This window comes from Neomonachus schauinslandi, chromosome 2, assembly GCF_002201575.2.
Source record: "Neomonachus schauinslandi chromosome 2, ASM220157v2, whole genome shotgun sequence".
NCBI lineage: Eukaryota > Metazoa > Chordata > Mammalia > Carnivora > Phocidae > Neomonachus > Neomonachus schauinslandi.
In genome coordinates, this window is record NC_058404.1 from 69,025,476 (window position 1) to 69,048,383 (window position 22,908).

General features: G+C 36.7%; 2 protein-coding genes across 3 annotated transcripts in view; one reads left to right on the forward strand and one right to left on the reverse strand.

The window, feature by feature from the left end:
* The window catches only part of ETFDH (electron transfer flavoprotein dehydrogenase), a 28,090-nt gene extending 17,890 nt beyond the window's left edge, over positions 1–10,200 (reverse strand). Inside the window, exons 1-5 of one of the 2 annotated variants that reach the window (XM_021698990.2) lie at positions 9,820–10,200; positions 4,386–4,526; positions 3,745–3,974; positions 2,426–2,507; positions 1,876–1,994 (exon numbers count right to left, since the gene is read on the reverse strand). In XM_021698990.2, the coding sequence (XP_021554665.1) occupies positions 1,876–1,994; positions 2,426–2,507; positions 3,745–3,974; positions 4,386–4,526; positions 9,820–9,853 (606 nt within the window). In that variant the 5' untranslated portion in view covers positions 9,854–10,200. The remainder of the gene's footprint in view (positions 1–1,875; positions 1,995–2,425; positions 2,508–3,744; positions 3,975–4,385; positions 4,527–9,819) is intronic. The other variant, XM_044912861.1, reaches the window with a different exon arrangement.
* Positions 10,201–10,496: 296 nt separating this feature from the next.
* Positions 10,497–12,578, forward strand: C2H4orf46 (chromosome 2 C4orf46 homolog). The gene is made up of 2 exons (XM_021698993.1): positions 10,497–10,730; positions 12,380–12,578. The coding sequence occupies exons 1-2, from the start codon at positions 10,545–10,547 to the stop codon at positions 12,533–12,535; spliced, it is 342 nt and encodes a 113-aa protein (XP_021554668.1). The 5' UTR covers positions 10,497–10,544; the 3' UTR covers positions 12,536–12,578.
* Positions 12,579–22,908: the final 10,330 nt, after the last annotated feature.

Sequence of the window (22,908 nt, forward strand, 5' to 3'; positions counted from 1 at the left end):
AAAAACTCGTCAAAATTGTAATTCTGAGGATGAGAAATAGCAATATTCTATAATTCTTACTTAGTTTGTTTCCTCTCCGGAGGAAAATGCCCTTTAGATAGGAAGTATAAAATATACATTAGACACACAGAAGGCACAGGAGTGGAAAGGTAAAGCAAGCATTAGCAGCAATGGATATGAAAAGAAAAACATAAACCTTTTATTTCATACCCTGAAAATGAATCAACAGTATAACATGGCTTTGAACTAAAACTGAAGTCTGGCTCAGAGATAAAAAAACCTGACAAACCTGACATTAATCTATTGATGATGATCTTTAAGGGACTGAGGAAAAGAGGAGAGTTATGACACTGTGTGTGTATGGTGTGTGTGTGTGTGTGTGTGTGTGTATAAAAACTGAAAATCATAGATTCTATAAATCACCTACTTGTGATTTTGATATTAATCCCAGTCAAGAACATTTTAACCAGGAGAAATAAAAAACCCACACTTGGGTCCAAAAACCCAAATGTATGTATGTATGTATGTACCTGTATACACACACACATATGCGTGTGTGTGTGTGTGAGTTGGGAAAACAAAATTTAGTATAGCAGCAAGTATAATACAGGGACCTATGTGTTTTATTTGACTTACATATTGTAAGTGTAAAAATAAAAAATTTTTTTGAATTTTCCCTGAGGCCAAAACCAAAAAACCTCCCCCTCCTGTCAATTCTTCCAATCATTTCCTTTAGAAAAGTTAATTGTAGACCCTTTCTTTGTCTCTCTGAGATATAGGAATGTTTTTAGAAGTTTTATTTAAGACTCTTGCCAGATCTGCATCTCAGAAATGTGTTTCCGGGGGCCTCAGAGACATATTTGAAATGTGAACACCAAAAAGAATGGTGTCCTGTTTTCCTGTCACCATAGGAGTCTGGGCTAGGTGCTTGGCTCCAAGTTGTGACTTCCTGCTTGTCAAAAAATTACAAGAAATTTTATTTTTTCTCTGGATAAAGACAATTAACTTGTATGTAATGGGTTGTATCTGTGTGGCTATGTAAGAGGGTGAGATTTCTTTGTCCTGGCAATCTCCCTAGCAGAGTGCCTGCGACATGCACTGCAGTCCTGGTTTAATGCTTACTAAATAATAAAACTTTTAAATAATTTATAGAGGTGATTTTTCTGGGTTGGCAGGATATTTTATTTTTAGTCATTTCCCCACTAATACTTAATGAGAGTTAACTCTATGATATGTGTGCCAAAAGAGTTATTTGGAGAGAATTAACAGAAGAACAGTTTCTAGAGTGAAGAAAGCAAGAGCCCTGCTCTACACTAGACTTGAAGTAGTTTTTTCATTCTGGATGCCACTTTATAAAGGGGATAAAAAGGCAATGCATTCAGAGTGCACTGAGAATACTGAAGGAACTCAAACTAAGTAACATCATGGTTGAAAGAACTGATAATATTTAACCTAGGAAAGAAAACGACACCAGAGTGAAAGTGGGGAAGAAGAGATGGGGCATAATTATAACTGGAAAACTGTCCTTGGAAGAGGGCATTGATTTGTTCAATGTAGTGTAAAACAGAAGATATATTTCCATTCAACAGAAGAAAGAGAATATTATCAACAATCCAAACGTCAGATAGAGATGATCTCATCCCCGATGGTGTTCAGTCATAAATTAGACAATCACATGATATATATACATACAAGATCAGGAATTCAAGTACTCTTTGGATTAGATCTTTCCAAGATTCCTTCTAATCTTACAATTCTAAAATCCTATGGCTTTTCTAAAATATTTATTTACCTCTGTACCATTCTGGGTTTATATTCAAAAGAAAAAGAGATTATTTCCCAGAAATATTAAAAACAAAATACAACTATACAAACCTCAGCAGCAGCATAACCAGGGTATACTTCAACACCAAGGGCTTCTGCTTGTTCTCCCATCCAGCTCACTAAATGTCCCAAGCGTACAATGTAATTGCCATGATTATTCATTGGAAGACCTACAAATACATGCTTAATTTATCAATCTGATATTTTATCGGTAAAACATCTCAAAAACATAAATACTTAATTTAAAAATTCTAAGCAATGTGTAATTTCTGTGTAAATATACACATCATCCTATGGTCATAATTTCACTTATATTCTACAACTTTGGCATAGAGTTCTAATTATTAAATTAAAAAACCATTACAACACTACATTAAAATTCTGGGTTGCCTTACAAGGCTATCCCAATTCTTCTAGACTGGAAGATGAACTAGGTTCTAGTCCTGTTTTACTACAAGCTAGCTATATAACTTTGGGTCAGTCCTTCAAATCTCTGAGCATCAGTTTTCTCATCTGTAAAAAGAAAAGATTTCACCAGATGAAATGTGGTTTCCTCCAGGTACGGAATTCTATGATTCTACAAATATTTATCATACCTTACCTGGAAGGATTGGCACAGGAATTCTGTATTTCTTTGTTAAAATTCCAAATCTGTCTTCTGTTACAGGAGTGTTAAGTGGAGCCTAAAAACAAAAGAAGGAAAGAGAAGGAAGTTTTTAGTTCATATTCATAATGGTAAATACAAATAATAAAAAAACTGTCAAAAGGGAAAGTGAACTACTCTCCTCACTTTTCTCTCATCATTTCCTTTAGAAAACTTGGAACTGTAAATCCTCTTTGTCTCTTTGAGATGTATGGGAATCTTTTTAGAATCTAAATAAGCCAGTTTTATATGCCAGAAATCTTTCTTGGGGGCCTTGGAGACATCTTGGATAGGGCTTCCTGTCTCCCTGTCTCTGTGGGAGTTTAGCCTAGGTGCTTGCTCCAAGTTGTAACTTCCTGCTTGATGAAAACATAAGAGAAGTTTTATTTTTCCTTTGGATAGAGACAATTAACAGGTATATCATGGATTGTATCTGCTCAGTTATATAGGGCTGTGACAACTGCTATGTCAATAATAATTCAATAGTATCTATTTTTGGTATAATACTGAAAAGAGAAAGTTAATTAGATATAACTAAAGTATTTCTAGTTTAAAGGATCTTGGTATTTTAGAAAGAAGAACATAGATGAAATTTTTGGAATTCAATTTACTCCATAAATAATAAAGAAATCATGTAATTTTTTACCTTTACATAGTATATTCACAGGTAGTGAATATTCTAACCTTGGCAGGCATAACATAACCCATCTTATAGAAGAAAAAGCTAAGATATGTAACATGTAAAATTTTAACCAAAGCCATACAAATTATGAAAGGAGTAAAATTAACATTCAGTTCTCTGTATATCATACCAGTGCCTTTTCTTCTTAGGTTATGAGAGGCCATATTAATTTATTCTTTAGAACATTATCCTCTTTGGTTTTAGATATTACAATGTCCCAGGAAATTTACATAAAACTTTATTAAGAACAATGATATAAACACCTATGGAACAAGTTAGGAAATACTCTCAAAATCAAAATGCTGTATTTTATTTGGTACAAATATTCTAGTATCTTCTCAAGGTAAGACCTGGTATATCCAGTACATAAATACAACATGTAGAAGACATTATACGAGTCTATGAGTTAATATCTTAAAATTATAAGTATAGTTGATATGATTCAATTTTTTGGCTCTTTTTAAGTTAAGAAATACATATCTATAATAATCCTTTAAGAGACAGAATTACATAAAAAGGGTTTTCCATATTCTAGTAGTTTGGAACTAGAGATACGATAAAGATTACATTTAGTATAAGAACCAATTTTTCATACTCCCTTTTCCTTCCAGTCTGGGAATAATTCTTCAAAAGCACGTGGATCAAGGCAAGCCCCTGAGAGAGTATGAGCTCCTATTTGAGCGGCTTTCTCTACTAGACACACACGGATGTCCTTTTCATGTTTAGTAGCCAATTGCTTTAGACGAACAGCTGCAGAGAGTCCTGCAGGGCCTGCGCCAACTATAACTACATCTGCTTCTTCTGCAAACCTCTCCATGTTCACTCCTGGGAGAAAAAAATGATTTAAAAAACACATGAAAATTCTGGGATGACTATGATCTGTTAAAAATCACAAACTGGGTTACAAACACTCACTATGCTTTAGAGCATTTATAGAAATTGCCCCTCTGCTTTGTATGAGAATTATACTAAATATATTATTGTATTAATTGGATGTTCTCTTAGGTTCTGTTCCAGTATATATCTTATTTTTGCTTCCATAAACCAACTTTTGGCTTTGAGATTTACTACTACAAACTACGCAGATATTTTCTTATCTCAATATCAATATGTAATAGATTTGGTAAAGCTATGAAATATTATTAGATGATTTTATACTATCATGACAAATATTTCCACAAAATGATACAAAGTATCTGGAAAAGCCTTAACACTTCTACAGAAATTATTACTTACCTTCCCATCGCTTGTCCTTATCCCGGGGATAAATAGTATAGTGGGTAGTAATTCGAGGTACAACAGAAGTTGAAGACCATCTTGTATGACACAGAGGTAGATAATTTTTCTTAATTTTTAAGGCATGAAAGCACTGATATGCTGCACAAAAATTATAAACATTAGTATTATTTTTTCAATCAGCTTTCCTCAGAGTAGACTAAAAAAACCATTTTTTTAAAAGGAAAAAATTCTAGGATTGGGAATCAGATCTGGTTTCTGTTTAATTTTCTATTAATTAGCCCTAAGACCTTAAATCATTACCTTCTCTAGATTTCAGTTTCCTCATCCAAAAATAGGAAAGGTCACTCGATCTCTAAGGTACCTTTCTGATCTAAAATTGTATGATTCCACATGATGTCTTATATTTGGAAATTTGTGTTTATAGTCTCACCATATCAACACTACAGACAGTGAATAGTTAGATCTATGTTGTTGAGCCATTAGTTGTGATATGACCTGAAATAGACTGTACTATTTCCTAGATGAACAACTTAGCTTCTTCTCATAAAGCAATGTTTTCAAACTATATTTAAAAAAATATCAAATAAACTAACTTATTCAATTTAGCTCATATCAAGCTTAACCTATAAATAGGATGACCATAAAATTTATCAACCAAACTGGATACTTTTTTTTAAAAAAGGATTTTATTTATTTGTCAGAGACAGAGAGAGCGTGCGCACACAAGCAGGGAGAAGAGCAGGCAGGGGGAGAAGCAGGCTCCCTGCTGAGCAAGGAGCCTGATGTGGGACTCGATCCCAGGACCCTGGGATCATGACCTGAGCCAAAGGCAGACGCTTAACCGACTGAGCCACCTAGGCTTCCCTAAACTGGATACTTTTGAGAGTAATAACGGGCAGTATTAATGATTATGCTGGGACAATGTGGGCTAAACTAGGTTTTATGGTCAGCTTTTTAAAAAACTGACTCTCCCATATGGCAATATCTGTACATATTCATCAAGTTAGCAAATAGAAATAAACAGAAGTGTGCAAAAATTTATCTGCAATAATGTTCATTAAATCTCTGTTGTCCTTAAACCTTCAATTCTACTTCTTCCTTCCCCTATCTGAAGCAGATACCCTAACACACCAAACATCAATGAAAGATAGAAGCAATTAAGTGGGAACTTTCCTATATCCTTGGCAACAAGCTCTAAAGTAATCTGTATTTGTGTTCACTCTTTGTTCATTTTCTCAGGTTATAACATATCTTTTCACTTAGATTAATGATGATGAGGCTTATCCCTCCCATTTTCATAGGGACATCCCTCCACCTGAAGCCTTCGCTTTCACCTGTATCTTTAATTTCTGTCTCCCTTCTCTGGTACTCTTCTCCTTGACACTCTATCCCATTATATTAAAAAAAGGACAGGGCGCCTGGGTGGCTCAGTTGGTTAAGCGACTGCCTTCGGCTCAGGTCATGATCCTGGAGTCCCTGGATCGAGTCCCGCATCGGGCTCCCTGCTCGGCAGGGAGTCTGCTTCTCTCTCTGACCCTCCTCCCTCTCATGCTCTCTGTCTCTCATTCTCTCTCTCTCAAATAAATAAATAAAAAAAATCTTTAAAAAAAAATAAAAAATAAATAAAAAAAGGACAGAGAATACTTCCTTGGAAATAGCCCTGACAGATATAAAAACTTATATTTGGAGTTAGAGTAATTAAAAGTCTGTTAAAGGAGAAGGGATATAATAATCAAAGGAAAGGAAAGGAATAAAGAGTTCAGAAATAGAATACACATAAGGACTTGGTTTGCTAAATGCTAAAAATACCATTTCTAATCAGGGAAAAGAAATGGTTACTCATTAAATGGTCAAAGATAGGGAGAAATTCATTTGGAAAAAAAGTATACCTTTCTCTTCCTATCAAAATGAATTCCATTTGGTCTATGGTTTTAACAGAAAAAGTCCAAGTATAAAAGATTATGTTGATATGTCCACAGATTATTTGTTTCTCCACTTTTGAGTGTGGACTGCAACTAGTGACTAGCTTCCAACAAGGAGAGTACAAAAGGGAAAAATATTAACTTTACAGTGGAGAAATATAGCAGACCCTTTAACCAAATGATCAAGTTTAACATTACTGCCAATAAGACATGTTGGTATCACATGCTCCCTGATAGGATAAGAAGGGCTTTTTACCTCTGTGGCATACTTCCCCAAAATCTGTATCCTCAGTTTAATTTTTTTTTTTATTTAATTTTTTTTTTTTTTTTATTTATTCATGAGAGAGAGAGAGAGAGAGGCAGAGGGAGAAGCAGGCTCCCAAGGAGCAGAGGGCCCGATGCGGGACTCGATCCCAGGACCCTGGGATCATGACCTGAGCTGAAGGCAGACGCTTAACCATCTGAGCCACCCAGGCGCCCTGTATCCTCAGTTTAAACATGAGAAATCATCAGACAAATTCAGATTGAGTGACATTCTACAAAATGCCTGGCTAGTATATAATATTGAAAGTAGCAAGGTCATGAGAGACAAGAAAAGATACATTATACATTTGTCAAATGTATATAAAATGTACAACATAGAGAGTGAATTCTAATATAAACCATGGACTTGAATAATGATGTATCAAAATTGGCTCACCAATTGTAACAAATGTACCACACCAACTGCAGATGTTAATAGGGAATGGGGGAAAGTTACATGGAAACTCGGTGTATTTTCTGCTCAACTTTTCTTTAAACCTAAAACTGCCAAAAAATTAAGTTTATTAATTAAAAACAAAACAAATACAAAAGGGCAACATGGAAAAAGACAGTGGTTAAGTGCATAGGTTTTGGAGTCTGTCTACATTGTGTTTGAATTCATTAACAGTAATGAAACCTTCAGCAAGTGATTTTAACTCTCACCTCATCAGTTCTAAAGTCTATGGTCAATTTTGTCTTGGAAATATTATGGTACAAGATCTAGTATAACTCTTACACAAAACAAGTGGCTAATACATATTTGATAACTAGATAGATATCTTCCTAGTTACATTTTTCACTGTAATTTAGGAACCTGCAAATCTCTGGTGTAATTTCCAAAAACTAACCTGGGTTATAGAGCAATAAATATAATGAGGCCTTTCCTCATTTTTAACTTGTCTCTTATAATGAAGCATGTATCTGCAAATGAACAAGTTTCTAAACATGGACTATAACAAATAATTAGTAAAGATCAACAAAGACTTTTGCATGGATTTGAAATGCAAAATGTAATAAAATTTACATTTTAATGGATATACTGAACAGTTAAGAATTTTCAATTATAATATCACACCTTATCCTTCAGGACCTTATGAAAATTGTGGGGCAGCTACAACGCCCATTTACAGTAGATACATATGAATTCAGACGATCCCACCCAAGCTCTCAATCCTTCCAACATCAGTCAAGCTCTGAGACTACAATTGGATTTGAAATGATTTGTGAAGTAATGGAAACTGAGCTGTGATGAAAACAAGATTTTTCTTTCTTTTTTCTGATTAAATGGAGAGATAACAGCCTGGCACATAGGCTAGTTATTATTTAGCACCCAAATGCAGAATTAACGTATTTTTATGTTTTACTCTTTCCAATAAAATAATTTTTTAAAGCAAAAATCTGGCATCAGACGTCAATAAAGATTATGATGAATACAGGAAGGGAAGAGATTTAGAGTGGCAGAACTCTAAAGGCTTTTAAACACTAAAAAAATCTGTTTTTGATAATCTTACAGTGGCAAGGAAACTAATTTTCTCTACTTGCAAAGGCATACTAAAAATTATAGTATTGGGAATAATTTTTTAATTATTAGGTAACCTTTCACATATCCTAAGTCTTGAAAAAATGTACATAAGGCACGTAAATAAAGATATTATAGGAGAACTCAGTTCTAGAGTTCAAATAAAGCATTATCATCATTCAAAAGAATATTTATTAAATAATTATTTGTATTATTTATTATTAAAAGATATTAAAATCTTTGTCTTATGATGAATTGTAGTTTAGTGTGTAGAAGTTATCATTTGCTGCTGAAAAGTCATGATTTGGTATCAGATAAAAGTAATTCTATTGCTTATATAGCTAGTTATTTTCTTGAGAATATTTGGAACTGGGTAGTTTGATTTCCCCCACGGGATAAAAATTAAAAAGTCACAACCTTTACTCCCTTTCTGAAAACAAATCTGACATTCCACTTTGGATATTTGAACAGTTAGGCACCTTGGCTGAATTTTGGTAGAGAAGTAAGGTCAAAAAGTCCATTGAACTCATAACATCACCATATCAAAGTCACACTGCCAACACATTTGTGTCCATCTCTTTGTTGCCAGTAGTGTTAACACTCAGGTATGAAAATGGCAATGATTTAAGTATCCATGGAAAATGGAAATGCAAATTTTGGTGGAATGTAATTAACACTTGGTCCAAGAATGATTTCAGCTAAATTAGGCAATAGGGCAGATAGCATCTGACTACTTTGGTATTTCACAAAACATAAAGTGTATCTATCTACACATTAGGTGTAGTAATACATGCACAAGTATCAGGAACTTTAAATAAAATTCTAATTTAACATATGGTGGCCAAATCTGACAAATTTCTACTTTCATGAAATATAGATAAGAACATCCTTGAATTTGCAATATGTATACTTGTTTATTCTATAACCAAATATGAATTTAAAAAACTAAACCAAAAAAAACTAAGCCAAAGGTGACAAAATGCAAGATCCTGTACTGAACCTTCTTGAATTTTTAAACTTTTAAGTAAAACAAAACAAAGACCATCCAACTGCATTATTATTTTTACTTAAGAGAAAGGGAAGGTAATGAGGTATTTTCACAAGTCACTGTGATGGTTCTAGGAGCACCCATAACACGATAAGCCTCTAAAGTTAATTTTAGACAATGCAGAAAAACTCCTGGCTCCAAATATAATCTGGTGACTTGGGTAGCGCATATGGATGTTAATCATGCTGTGACAGATCAGACTTTAAATTCTTAAGAATGGACTAGGATGGATGGCTGCAAGGACGAAAGTCAGGGCACAACCAAGAAGAAAAACCGTGCAAATATTATTTTATCCATTTCCAACAATGCAACAGAAAACACCTGAGCTTTGGGATAAGAGTTAGGACCAGGATTTGGAAGATTCAGTTCGGGAGTCCACCGGAGGGCCGTGTTAAGTTTCCTCCGCTCGTGACCTTTAGCCTAGTTCAATTCTTCCAATTGGGGCAACTCTATGGGGAGGAATCTAGGATCCACTGCCAGGTGTAGACAGCGTGACCTTTACCCGAGTTTAACCTGAGGACGTCAGGAGAGCAGGTGCAGAAAGGTAGGTGTCTAGATTCCCCCCAGGTGTAGCCCTGTCCGTTTCGCCCTAACTCCTCGACCTTCCTCCACTTATCCCCGCCCGGAGTTCCCTCTCACCCGGGCAGGAGAGCTTGGCTAGCGGCACCAACATATTCACTGGTCCCAGGACTCTCGGTGGGACACAACGGAAGGGCTGTCTGTGGCTCACCGCGGGTGCTGGACCTCTAGGCCGCGGGGGGGCGCCATCACCTGCCGAAAAAGACAAACACCTCCACTGAGGTTTGCCTCCCAGCTATGCCCAAGGCTTTGGCTTTACGGTGCTCCCGCCTCTTTCTCGCTCTGCGCCGGCGCCGCACATGACGCTATGGCCAGCAGAGACATCCGGGTCACGTTCCGAAGGAGGAAAAGGAAAGGGACTCCAAGTCCCAGCACGATCCCGGCTTCAAGCTGAGGATTGGTTCTCCGTTTGCGTCTCACCAAGGCATGGTGAGGACGCGGGAGTGCAGGTGAGAGAGACCCACAGATCCCGTGGTATACGCGCGCATCAAAAGTAGTGGGAGGTGGAGCGACGCATACAGCATTCTGGGAGTTGTAGTCCTCTACTCAAGTGCCTTCCGAGCCTGACTGGAGTTTTGCGCAGGAGCAATGAACCGCCCAAGGTGATTGGCTGTCCCGAAAACATGACTAGTATTCGCGGACTTGGGCGGAGACCCACAAGGAGACTGGGCGGGACTTCAGGCGGGAGGAGGCGGGGCTTCTGGGTGTTGGGCGCGAGCAGTTTGAAAGACAGTTGGTGTTGGTTCGGCTGCTAAGGTCCGATTCCGCAGTGCCAGCCCTGCTCAATGGCAGACCCTGAGGAGGTGCGGATTTCTTCGCCGCCCCCACCGCCTCCTTCCTCTCCCTCGTCTTCAGACGCCTCGTCAGCATCTTCCCCCGGCGTTCCAGTGAGTTTGGGCTGGCCAGTTGCGAGCAGGAGCAGTGGCCGAACGGTGGACCCTCTGGAGGAAGTAGAGCTGCAGATTGGAGACGTGAGTGTCGCTCGACAGGTCCCGGGCTGCGTCCCCACTTGGCCCTTGTGGAAGACAGACCGTTGCTGTGCAAGGGAGGGAAGGACCAGGAATCCTCATCTCGCCCTTCTGCTCCCTGAGGGTGTGGGTTGGGGGGGTGGGTAGGTAAACCGGAGACCCGATGCCCCTTGTCCACCATCCCTGAGGACTCCGCCTTTAGAATTAGTGTTGAGGAGTAAGGGGTTATCCCTCCACCCGCCCCACCCTTCACTGTTTTCTTTTTGTCTCGCCTTCTGGTTTCAATCATGCTCTGTAACCTGAAACCACGCAGCTTTGCTGCGCCGGCGTGTGTTGGCGGTGTCTGCCCTCTCTTCCTCCTCCTTGTCTGTTGGTGCTTAGGAACAGACTGTGATTTCTTTTCGTGGGTCTTAAGATCCCGCTGCTCTAGTTGGCCACCTGCCAGAGCCTGCTGGCAATGCTACGATTGCCTGTCTCAGGCTTGCTTCGCGCTGGACCCATTTGGAGGGGTTGCTTAAGGCGCTTGTAGTCCAGATTGGTTTCATTAACCGCTAGGTCAAAGGCCCCTCCCTATGACTGCTAGAGTGCATAGTATGGTTTCTGTTGAATCTCGAATTCCACTGCCACACACACACACACACACACACAGTCACACCCACCCACCCAGAGGAGTTTCAGTATATGAGGACTCTTGGGTGAGTCAAGTGAATGAGGTATGTAGGATGTAATCCTCCTGGGAGAAGTTTGTGGAATAGACTCTCCTGTGCAGATTGGAAACTGGGTAATGAACTCGGTTATCTCTCATTGCTTAATAAGTACTTTTTTTAAAAGATGACTAAAGTGCTGATACAGCTTCTGCTTTTGTTGAACAAGACTGGCATCAAGAGAATATGTAGAATGGGCTGCTGATAGGTTATCTAGAAACTGTTATTTTATATTCTAGGTGAAGAAAACATTTGAGTAAGAAGTGAATTCCACCAAGAGTTGGGTATTTTCTGTATGCTGCTTTTGTTTGTTTTGATTTTGTTGATGTTATTTGTCCCTTCAGAGTATCTGTTCTTTGGTCTATACATTTTCATGGTCTATATAGTGTTCACAGGTAAAATTAGTGGGACAATGTCCTTGTTACCTAAATATCAGTGAGTTGTTTGTGATGAAATCCTTCAGATACTGATATCTGGTACTTAGCATCAAGGGATCCAAGTCCTCTTTTTGAGCTATATGAGTCTAGTGTATTTTCTTTCTTTCTTTTTAAAGATTTTTTTTTTTTTAAAGCAATCTCTACACCCAGCGTGGGGCTTGAACTCACAATGCTGAGATCAAAAGTCACTTGCTCTCTATGACTGAGCCAGCCAGGTGCCCATGGTGTATTTTAAGTTAAAAAAAAAAAAAAGTACTGACTTGTTATGTCTGGTGCATAATGGATATCTTCCCAGCAGACACATTTCCTCAACGCTTACTTCATAATAAAGAATTTCTTAGGTTCTCTGAAAAAGCTAGTGTTTCAGTTTGAAGATTTTTTTACTTTTATGGAAAATAAGTTGGGCATGGGAGTCAAGGTTTTAAGCTATTTTTAGACTATTTATAAAATGAGATGAAAATCTGAAAGATAAACTTATATTGTTTGACTCTTTTATTTTTTTTAATTTCAGGCAGCATTTTCACTAACCAAACTTCTTGAAGCCATATCTGCAGTATCAGCTCAAGTAGAAGAGCTTGCCTTCAAATGTACAGAAAATGCACGTTTCCTTAAAACATGGCGGGACCTCTTGAAAGAAGGCTATGATTCTTTGAAGCCTGACAACTGATTTGGCTGTGTAATAATTCATACGTCCTCATTTATGATGTTTGAACGTGGTATCAGGTTATCTCCAGCAGTTCTGTGTATTCAGAATGAAATTTTCTGAGTGGTTTTCTCACTTTTGTGAAAGCAGAATACCGATGCTATTTTTGATTCTGGCCAATATTTATCTTTAAATACTTTCTGTCCTCTAAACTTCCATAGACTCTTTTATGAAAGTTAATTTCATCAGTAGATAATGTTAATAATGCTACAGTGTGATCAAACTGAAAGGCTACACTTCCTGGGCCATTGGACTGTCTGTGGCAGATTTGGCAGAAAGTATAATGAAGAATCTTAGGCAGGTGCATCCAATTTCCACCATGATTAAGGGTCTCTATGGAATTAAAGATGTCTTCCTTAGTGCCCCTTGCATCTTGGGACAGAATGGAATTTCAGATGTTGTGAAGGTGACTCTGACTCCTGAGGAGGAGGCCCGTTTGAAGAAGAGTGCAGATACACTTTGGGGGATCCAAAAGGAGCTGCAGTTTTAAAGTTTTCTAATGTACCACTTCACTGTCTAGACTACAACAGGATTTTAGTTGGAGGTTGTGTATATTGTCCTTATTATCTGATCTGTTACTCAAGTAATATTAAAATGGCCTAAGAAGAAACATCAGTTTCCTAAAGTTCCAAATAGGAATGGTTCACCAAACCCTGCAGCTGTATCCTGATGCTGGATGCTACCTGTCTTTGTAGCCCTAAATTGGTTAACGTAAGTTAGCCCCACCGTCTCAGAGTCACCACTGCCCGTACTGCAGAGCTGCGGTCGTGTGTTTACTGTGCATTCTGTCACTTCGGGTTCCTTCCCCCAACACCCGACATGCCTAGTCCATCTTTTCCAGTCAGTCACATCCTGGGATCCAATGTATAAATTCAGTATTGCATGGACGCTGCATAACTGTTCTGAAGGATCTTATTTTGTGTACCATATATGTCAGAATATAGTGTACATGGCCATATAATGTAAAAAGACAATGCAAGCAACTATCCTAAGTGTCATACCAACTAAAATACCAAATAAATTCTGAACAGTGACTCTTTTTTGGAAAAAAAAAAAAGCTACAGTGTTAACCAATAGGAAAAAATGGGTAGACCATTATTCTATTTGATTTCCAAGAAGATGCCAAGAGTTTGAAGTTGAGCTTCATTTTCTGGACCAAGGGAAGTAACTTTAAGGTTACCAGTGTTGGCCCAGCTCCACTAGGCCAACTTCCCTGGGACTAGACATTGTGTCTTCTTTATCTTCAGCACCTAGAACAATGACAGTGTCACACAACAACCAGTAAATGTTTGTTGAATAAAAGAGTTGACAATACAATTAAAAGCTGTCTTTTCTTCCTGTTTTTTAGCGTGAAAATTGTAACTTTTTCTAAAAAGTATTTTAATCAGAACCTCACTGACTTGAAGGAAAACATTCTTTTCTTTATGGGAATTTGAAATTTAACTGATGACAACTTTTTAAAATATATGATAAATACTTTTTATTCTTTTTAAAAAGCTTTTAGTTCAGAAAATAAAAGCCGTCTGGAAAGAATGTATATATATATATATATATATTTTTTTTTTTCCCTGTTCTGTTTCTCAGGTTAATTGCTTTGTGATGTTGTATGTTCAATTGTTCTCTTTAAAGTGCCTTATCAAAATTATGGCTCTGTACTATTACTCTTTGAACTTTGCATATAATAATTCTAAATTCTAAACATAATTCTAAAGATACTTTGTTTTTAATGCATCAAATTTAAATGATGTGATTGGTTTCATATTTGACTTTAATGACAATGTTCTACTTTACTTGTCCCATATCTTATTATTGTTCTCTTTTTGTTGGTTTATGTCATATGTGTCAGTGATTAAGCCAATTAATTCTCCATAACTTATAGACATCTTTGATATGGATCTTAATTCTTTTGTCGATATGGAGATGTGTACAGAACTCTATTCTAAAGCTCTACAGTGGGGTTATGAAAGGGGACAAATAGATGGACAAAGAATTGTTTAGTATATTAAGTCATAGTTCTTGATTAATTTTTTTTAAGTTAAAAATAACACATATGGTGTGTTTATACCAAAGAGATACTTATTTTGATATTAGAAAAATATTTTTATGTGTCATCAGAAGTGCAATTTTTAAATACAGAAATAAAAGTGTTCAAAGCAAATTTTATTTCCATTTCTTTGGGTTCATTATTTTAAAACTTTTATATAAATATTTCAAGCATAAGAGTAAAATATTAGAGATATATTCCCACCGTGCAGATTTAACAAATGTTAGTATTTGGCTATACTTTCTTCAGATCTACATATGTTTGTAAATGTTAGATACATTTGAAACTTTTGTTACTTCTTTGATCCCATCCCTTCTTCTCTCCTAGAGGTAACCATTGTCCTAGAAGTGGTGTATATTCTAGTTTGTGTTCTTATATTTTTAATGCATACGTATGTTTTCGAAGCACTACAAAATACTGTTTTGTGTATGTGGTAGCTAGCCTCCAGATGGCCACAATAGTCAGCCTCCTGGTATTCATGCCCTTGTATAGTCTCACACATTGAATAGTGCTGACTTGTGTATCTACTAGGAGATTGAGGAAACGCAGTGTGTGATTTCTGAGGCCATACCTTTGTCCATTTTTCTATTATGTTTTGTCTTTCCCTTATCAATTTGTAGGTATTACATATTTTGAATACTAAGTAATGATCTGTTATCTATGTTTCAACTATCTTTTGTAGTTTGTGATTTATCTTTATATTTGATTGTGGAGTTTTATGAAATAAATGGTTTTAATTTTAATGAAATCTTACCAATTTTTCATAATAGTGCTTTCTGGGCCTTGATTGGAAATGTCATAAAGCTACTCTCCTTTACATCTTTCCAAAAGTTAAATTTTTGTTTTTAATGTTTAGGTGTTTAATCCATCTGAATTTTGCTTATGGTGTGATTTTGGGATCTTGTTTATTTTTGTATGTGTATTGGTGTTCCTCCAAGTATCAGTATTTTCAAATGCTACCTCTGTCATTCAATTACCATATAAGTGCTTGGTTCTGAGCTCATTATTCTATTCTGATCTATTTGCTTAACCCTATGCTAAGATTCCCTATAACTTTTGTTATAGCTTTATCCTAAGTATGATATGTACTACTCTGATTTTTGTGTGTGTGACTTCCTTCCCCAACCATGTATATATTTTTTTATGTTAGAAAAGAAAAACCATGTTAGTTGATTTCTAATTTTGTTGAATTGTGGTCAGCTGAGGTTAACCCCCGGTTTTAGGCAGTGAGCTTTCTGTGGACACTTAACTTTATCCCTCAGCACTAAAACTCATAGCTGCTAGTGTCAGGAGTCAGGTAGGCCCAGAGCTCAGCTCTGTTTAATTTCTGTTGCCGTGTGTGGCCCACAGAGAAGTTCATCTTATTTTTAAGAGTTGCTTTTTAAAAAAGCATTCCTTTTTTATTTCTTTTTGCTCTGCTTCATGGGAGGGGTTGGGAAGGCTTCAAAACATAAACATTTTCTTAGAGACTTAAATTTTTTTCTTAGTAGCTCATTACGAGCTCTATATGAACCTCAGAGGAAAACTTAGTATTTTGACTAATGTAATTAAAGTCTTATGAGGCCAAGGTGAATATGATGAATTTTTTTTTTTAAGATTTTATTTATATATTTATTTCACAGAGCAACAGAGAGCAAAAGCACAAGCAGGGGGAGCAGCAGAGGGAGAGGGAGAAGCAGGCTCCCCGCTGAGCAGGGAGCCCAACAATGGGCTTGATCTAAGGACCCTGGGATCATGACCTGAGCTGAAGGCAGAAGCTTAACCAACTGAGCCACCCAGGTGCCCAATATGATGACATTTTTAATATTAAAAATAATGTGTTTCAAAACTTCTGAGTATGAAATATGTGTTAGGCACTATGCTAGGAGGTTTATAAGCATTATTTCATATTAGCTTTTTGAGGAAAGTGATATTATTCCTATCTACAGAAACAGGATAGGAAAAAGGCTGATATGAAATAATTTGCCTGTGGGTCTCTTACACCAAAATTAATATGCCTGTCTATATCATACCTAGCTACCTAGCTCTTGGTTAGACCTATTAGTATTCAAGCTTACTTTGTGGACTCTCCCCAATCATGATGGTTTATTTTATGTGTCAACTGGGTCACAAGATATCCAGATTTTTGGTCAAACATTATGGGTGTTCCTTTGAGGGTATTCTTGGATGAGATTAACATATTGGTAGGTTGAGTATAGCAGATCGCCCCTGGTAATGTGGGTGAGCTTCATTCAATCAGTTGAAGGCCTGAATAGAACAAAAGCCTGCTCCTCCCCTGAGTAATAGCATTCTACCTGATGGCCTTGGAAAAGTGGCTGGTCTTGCCAGATGACCTTTGAACTAGGACATTGGTTTTTCTTAGTTCTACAGTAGCTTCTGGCCTTTGGATTCAAACGGAGACATGAGCTCTACAGATTTTGGACTTGCCAGCCTCCATAATCATGTGGGACAATTTCTTATAAATCTCTCTATAAATATATAGATTCGGTGCCTGGGTGGCTCAGTCGTTAAGTGTCTGCCTTCGGTTCAGGTCATGATCCCAGGGTCCTGGGATCAAACCCCGCATCGGGCTCCCTGCTCTGAGGGAGGCCTGCTTCTCCCTCTTCCACTCCCCCTGCTTGTGTTCCCTCTCTTGCTGTGTCTCTCTCTGTCAAATAAATAAATAAAATCTCTAAAAAAAATATATATATATATATATAGATTCTGTTTCTCTGGAGAATTCTAACACACCATTTAAAAATGGAACTTACATGTTTGTCCGTTCAGTCACCCATCATAGAATACTTGTGCTAATAACTGTATTATATTCAATTTTTTTTCCCTTAGATTAATTTGAGAGCTCTAAATACTTGAGCAAATTACAACTGGAGGTATAGAAACTTGTTAGAAGGTTATTGCAAATATAGTGATGGGACATGATGTTGGCCCAAACTAAGGTATTCAGAGTTGGAATAAAGAGAAGTACATAGATTTAAGAGCTGTTTATTAGATAGAATAAAGGTGAGGCTAGGTGAGTTTGATACGGTGGATAAAGGAGAAGGAAGAGCCAAAGGATAACTCAAAGATTTCTAGGTTGGGCTGTTGGTACCATTCACCCAGATAGGGTCTTGAAGAGACTCAAGTGTCAGGGTCAGAGTCCATAATAATGACATTAAAAAGCCAGTGAGATACCCAAGTGTAAATGTCTAGGGGTAGTTGTATGCATAAGTGGCTAATTTAGGAAAGAGAATAAGCTAAAGGCAAAAATGTGGGAATCATCAGTATATACATAGTAATTGAAACCACAGGTTTCAATAGGTAAGACTGCTAGTCTATAGATAAAAAGATTTAAAACAGGGTAAATGAGGCTTCTAGTGAAAGATTTTCTCTTTAAAAGAGGGGTACATTAGTAAAAATTAAATACATTTTTGAAGTATCAATTCACTTATTACTTAGTTTATTAAGCAGTGAAATGCATGGACCTCACCATTCTAGCTGCATATATCCCTTTCCCATTTGTTGTTTTCCTTTAACTTTATCAGTGTCTAAAATTGCTAAAAGGCAGTAAATAAGTAATTGCTTTGTGAGAGATTATGTACTAGCCTGATGTATTAGGAGCCCTTAAACTAAAAAGAGAAAGAAAAGAAAGAAGGAAAGAAAAAGGAAAGAAAGAAAAGAAAAAAGAGAAAGAAAGAAAGAAAGAAAAAAAAAGTTGAGGTCTTTCTGATATTTATTTTTAAATTTTAAAACACTTTGGTTTAACTTAGAGGATCACTCTGACCTAGAGCATGGTCCATGAGTTTTGGAACACAGTTTTTTTTGTAAGAAAACTATGACTTGTATCTGCATTAATTTAGTGCTTCTATTGCACCTTCCACTGATAGTAGGAACTAGTTACATAGTATGCTAGTAATTACTTATCAAATTAAATTAAATGGAAGTTATTCTGTTTGGGGAGGTGGAAGGATGGAAGAAATGAGTAGACTGAATAGACAAACCAAATTGCTTCTAGAAAATTATTTGAAAATATTTTAAATGCTAAAAAATAGTTTCAGATGTATATTTTGTAAAGTCACTGCATTCTAAGACTCTTAAACATAGGTTACAATCATAATTTTTATAGGATTACATATTGTCTAGCCTTCATGATTATTGCTTTTTTCTTTTTAAATTTTTTTTTTTTTTTAGAGAGAGAGCATGTAGGGGTAGAGAGAGGGGAAGAGTGAGAGAGAGAATCTTAAGCTGATTCCATTCTCAGCAGGGAGTCCCATGTGGGCTCCATCTGGGGCTGGATCTCAGGACCCTGACATCATGACCCTGAGATCATGACCTGAGCTGAAATCAAGAGTCGGACACTTAACTGACTGAACCACTCAGGTGTCCGTGCTTTTTTCTTTTTCAGAAATTCTTTTCTAGAAAAATATTTTTCGGGGTGCCTGGGTGTCTCAGTCTGTTGAGCATCTGACTCTTGGTTTCTGCTCAGGTCTCAATCTCAGGGTTGAGCCTCAGGTAGGGCTTCACACTCAGCCTGGAGTCTACTTGTCCCTATCCCTCTCCCTGCTGTGCCATACCCCTCACCCCCATTTGCTAGCAAGCGTGCATGCTCGCACTCTCTCTCAAATAAATAAAATCTTAAAAAAAATATATTTTTCTATTCTATTACTTACTAGTAATAAGATTCTTAAGAATAATAAGTAATCCCAAAATAATCTTATAAGAGAATTTAAATATGTTTTCATTTTTGTAGGCTTTAAAAAATTATATAGTCTGAGTAGTTAGAGAATTGACTATATATATTTTTTTAATTTTATTATGTTAGTCACCATACAATACATCATTAGTTTTTGATGTAGTGGTCCATGATCCATTGTTTTCGTATAACACCCGTACTCCATGCAGTACGTGCCCTCCTTAATACCCATCACCGGGCTAACCAATCCCCCCTCCCCCCTCCCCTCTAAAACCCTGTTTGTGTCTCGGGTCCACAGTCTCTCATGGTTCATCTCTCCCTCCAATTCCCCTCCCTTCATTTTTCCCTTCCTTCTCCTAATGTCCTCCATGTTATTCCTTATGTTCCACAAATAAGTGAAACCATATGATAATTGACTTTCTCTGCTTGACTTATTTCACTTAGCATAATCTCCCCCAGTCCCATCCATGTTGATGTAAAAGTTGGGTATTCATCTTTGCTGATGGCTGAGTAATGTTCCATTGTATAGATGGACCACATCTTCTTTATCCATTCATCTGTTGAAGGGCATCTCGGCTCTTTCCACAGTTTGGCTATTGCAGACATTGCTGCTATGAACATTGGGGTGCATATGGTCCTTCTTTTCACTACATCTGTGTCTTTGGGGTAAATATCCAGTAGTGCAATTGCTGGGTCATAGGGTAGCTCTATTTTTAAATTTTTGAGGCACCTCCACACTGTTTCCCAAAGTGGCTGTACCAGCTTGCATCCCCACCAACAGTGTAAGAGGGTTCCCCTTTCTCCACAACCTCTCCAACATTTGTTGTTTCTTTCCCTGTACATTTTTGCCAGAGAATTGACTATATTTTTTTAAAGATTTATTTATTTATTTTAGAGAGCGTGAGATAGAGACCATGTGGGGGAGTGAGGAGGAAAGGGAGAGAAAGTCCCAAGCAACTCCAAGCTGAGCGCAGAGCCTGAGGTGGGGCTCGATCTCATAACCCTGAGATCACAACCTGAGCTGAAATCAAGATTCAGATGCCCAACTGACTGAACCACCCAGGTGCCTTGAGAATTGAATATTGTAAGAAGAACTATAGCTTTCTATTCTGATTTTTTGTTGAAAGCATAACCATATTCCTCAGGTAGAAAATTTATTGGTATTATTCCAAGTAAGAACGGAAAGCACTCAAAGCAATCCATATTTTTAATAGAATTAAATTGTAGGCAATTTACTTTCAAAAGAAATCTATACAATTATATATTCAATAAATATATTTTTGATTCCAGTATTTTCATGTTTCAAACGTTTTTGGTGTATTTAAAAGTACCTGAAAACATTTTATTCCTATTTAAAGATTTCAAATTATGAAAGCAAAAAATTCCAATAGCTCAGAGACCAGAAGAATAACTAGCTAAAAAGTTAATCTCTTATGAACTGGCCGGCCATGCAAAAGGCAGGTAAATCCATCTCTTGATGACAACTACTTCTTCTTTGAAGTAAAACATGTACATGCAGACCTTTCCTTCCTTCTTGAGTCAGTTCATTCTAGCTCTTTTCTTTCTTTTCCCTCTTACCAGCTTTACTGAGATCTAATTCAAATTCATCCACCTAACATGTACAATTCAGTGGCTTTTAGCATATTCACACAGTTGTTTATCCATCACCACAATCAATTTGAGAATCTATTTTTTGCCCAAGAAAATACTCTGTACTTTTTAGGCAGCATCCTCCCAACCCAGTCATCCCCAGTAATCTCTAATTTACTGTCTGTCTCTATGAATTTGCTTCTTCTAGATATTTCATGTAAGTGGAATCATACAGTATTTGTCCTTTTGTGTCTGGCTTATTTCATACTCATCGTGTTGTAGATGATGTGTCAGAACTTCATTCTTTCTTATAAATGGTTGAATAATATTCCATTGTATGTATATACCACACTTTGTTTATCCGTTTATTAGTTGATGGGCACTTGTGTTGTTTCCATCTTTTGGTTACGTAAATAACTAACACAATGAGCATTTGCATACAAGTACCTGTTTGAGTCCTGTTTTGTATTCTTTTGGGTTTATACCCAGGGGTGAAATTGCTGGATCACATGGTAATTCAATGATAAGCTTTTGAGGAACCACCAAACTGTTCTCTATTGCAGCTGCATCATTTACATTCCAACGAGCAATGCAGAAGGGTTTCAATCTCCACATCCTTGTCAATACTTATTTTCTTCTTTTTTCTTTTGTTGTTTTAATTACAGCCTTTCTAGTACGTGTAATCTATCTCATTGTGGTTTTAGTTTTCATTTTTCTAATGATTACTGATGTTGACCAACTTTTCAAGTGCTTATTGGCCATTTGTGTATCTTTTTTTGTGGAAATGTCTTTTTAAGTCCTTTGCCCACTTTTAAATTGGGTTGTTTATCTTGAGTTGTAGGAGTTCTTTATATATTCTGGGTATTAACTCCTTCTCAGATATAGGATTTGCAAATATTTCCTTCCATTCTGCAGATTGTCTTTTTACTTTTTTTTTTTTAAAGATTTTATTTTTAACTAATCTCTATACCCATTGTGGGGCTCGGACTTACAACCCCAAGATCAAGAGTTACACGTTCCACCTACTGAGCCAGCCAGGTGCCCCGTCTTTTTACTTTTTTGATAACATTCTCTGGTGCACAAACTTTTTAATTTAGGTAAAGTCCAATTTATCAATTTTTTCCTTTTTTTTACTTACGATTTTGTTGTCACATCTAAGGATCCGTTGCTAAATCCAAGGTCTTGAAGATTTACCCAAATGTTTTCTTCTAAGAGTTTTATGTCTTATATTTAGGTTGTTTAATTTTGAGTTAATTTTTTGTATATAGTATAAGGTAGGGGTCCAACCTCAATCCTTTGCATGTGAATATCCAGTTGGCCCAACATCATTTATTGAAAAGACAGTTCTTTCTTCCTTTGATTGTCTTGTTATCTTTGTTTAAAATCAATTGACTGTAAATGTGAGGATGCATAGAGAAGTGCTATTTTGAGTTTATATCAGAACATCTTTTTTCAGAGTAATACTGTGTATTACCTCTCAAGCATACAGGGACTTCAGGAGAGGTAAGATGAATTCTTAAAACAAAATATCTATTTTGCCAACAATCAGATATTTTCTCATTCCTCATTTTTCATTATTTTGAGTATTCCAAAACCTTAAACCTTTATTTACAAGTGTCCATGATTATTGTGTTTGCTGATATGCATGACAGACAAAGCTCTGCCTTAAACTAAGAACTGCAAATGGCCTTCGTATATTCTGTTGTAGCTACACATAATTTGACATTGCAAATTGAAAAGGTTCTATGCTGTGCACTTCCAGAAATTTACTGCAGTGCTACGTGCATAATGGGTACTCAATAAATGCATGGTAAAAGAATGAATAAATCTTTCTGAAATAGATTTCTCTTAATTTCTTATGCAAAATATGTACTAATATATACACATTGTCAATATAATTTATTTCCCTTTATACAGGCCCCCATCACTTTGATTTTTCAAAAATAACCTCATGTCCTTGTAATAGCTTTATCTTAACCATTATAAATTATTAATTTTGCGGCATTCATTTTATACTAATAAATCCATCGTGAA

Excerpts from the sequence above, each read along its gene's own strand:
- C2H4orf46 (XM_021698993.1), top strand. The coding sequence starts at position 10,545 with ATGGCAGACCCTGAGGAGGTGCGGATTTCTTCGCCGCCCCCACCGCCT. Across the intron at positions 10,731-12,379 it reads TAGAGCTGCAGATTGGAGAC|GCAGCATTTTCACTAACCAA; the intron begins GTGAGTGTCGCT and ends TTTTAATTTCAG.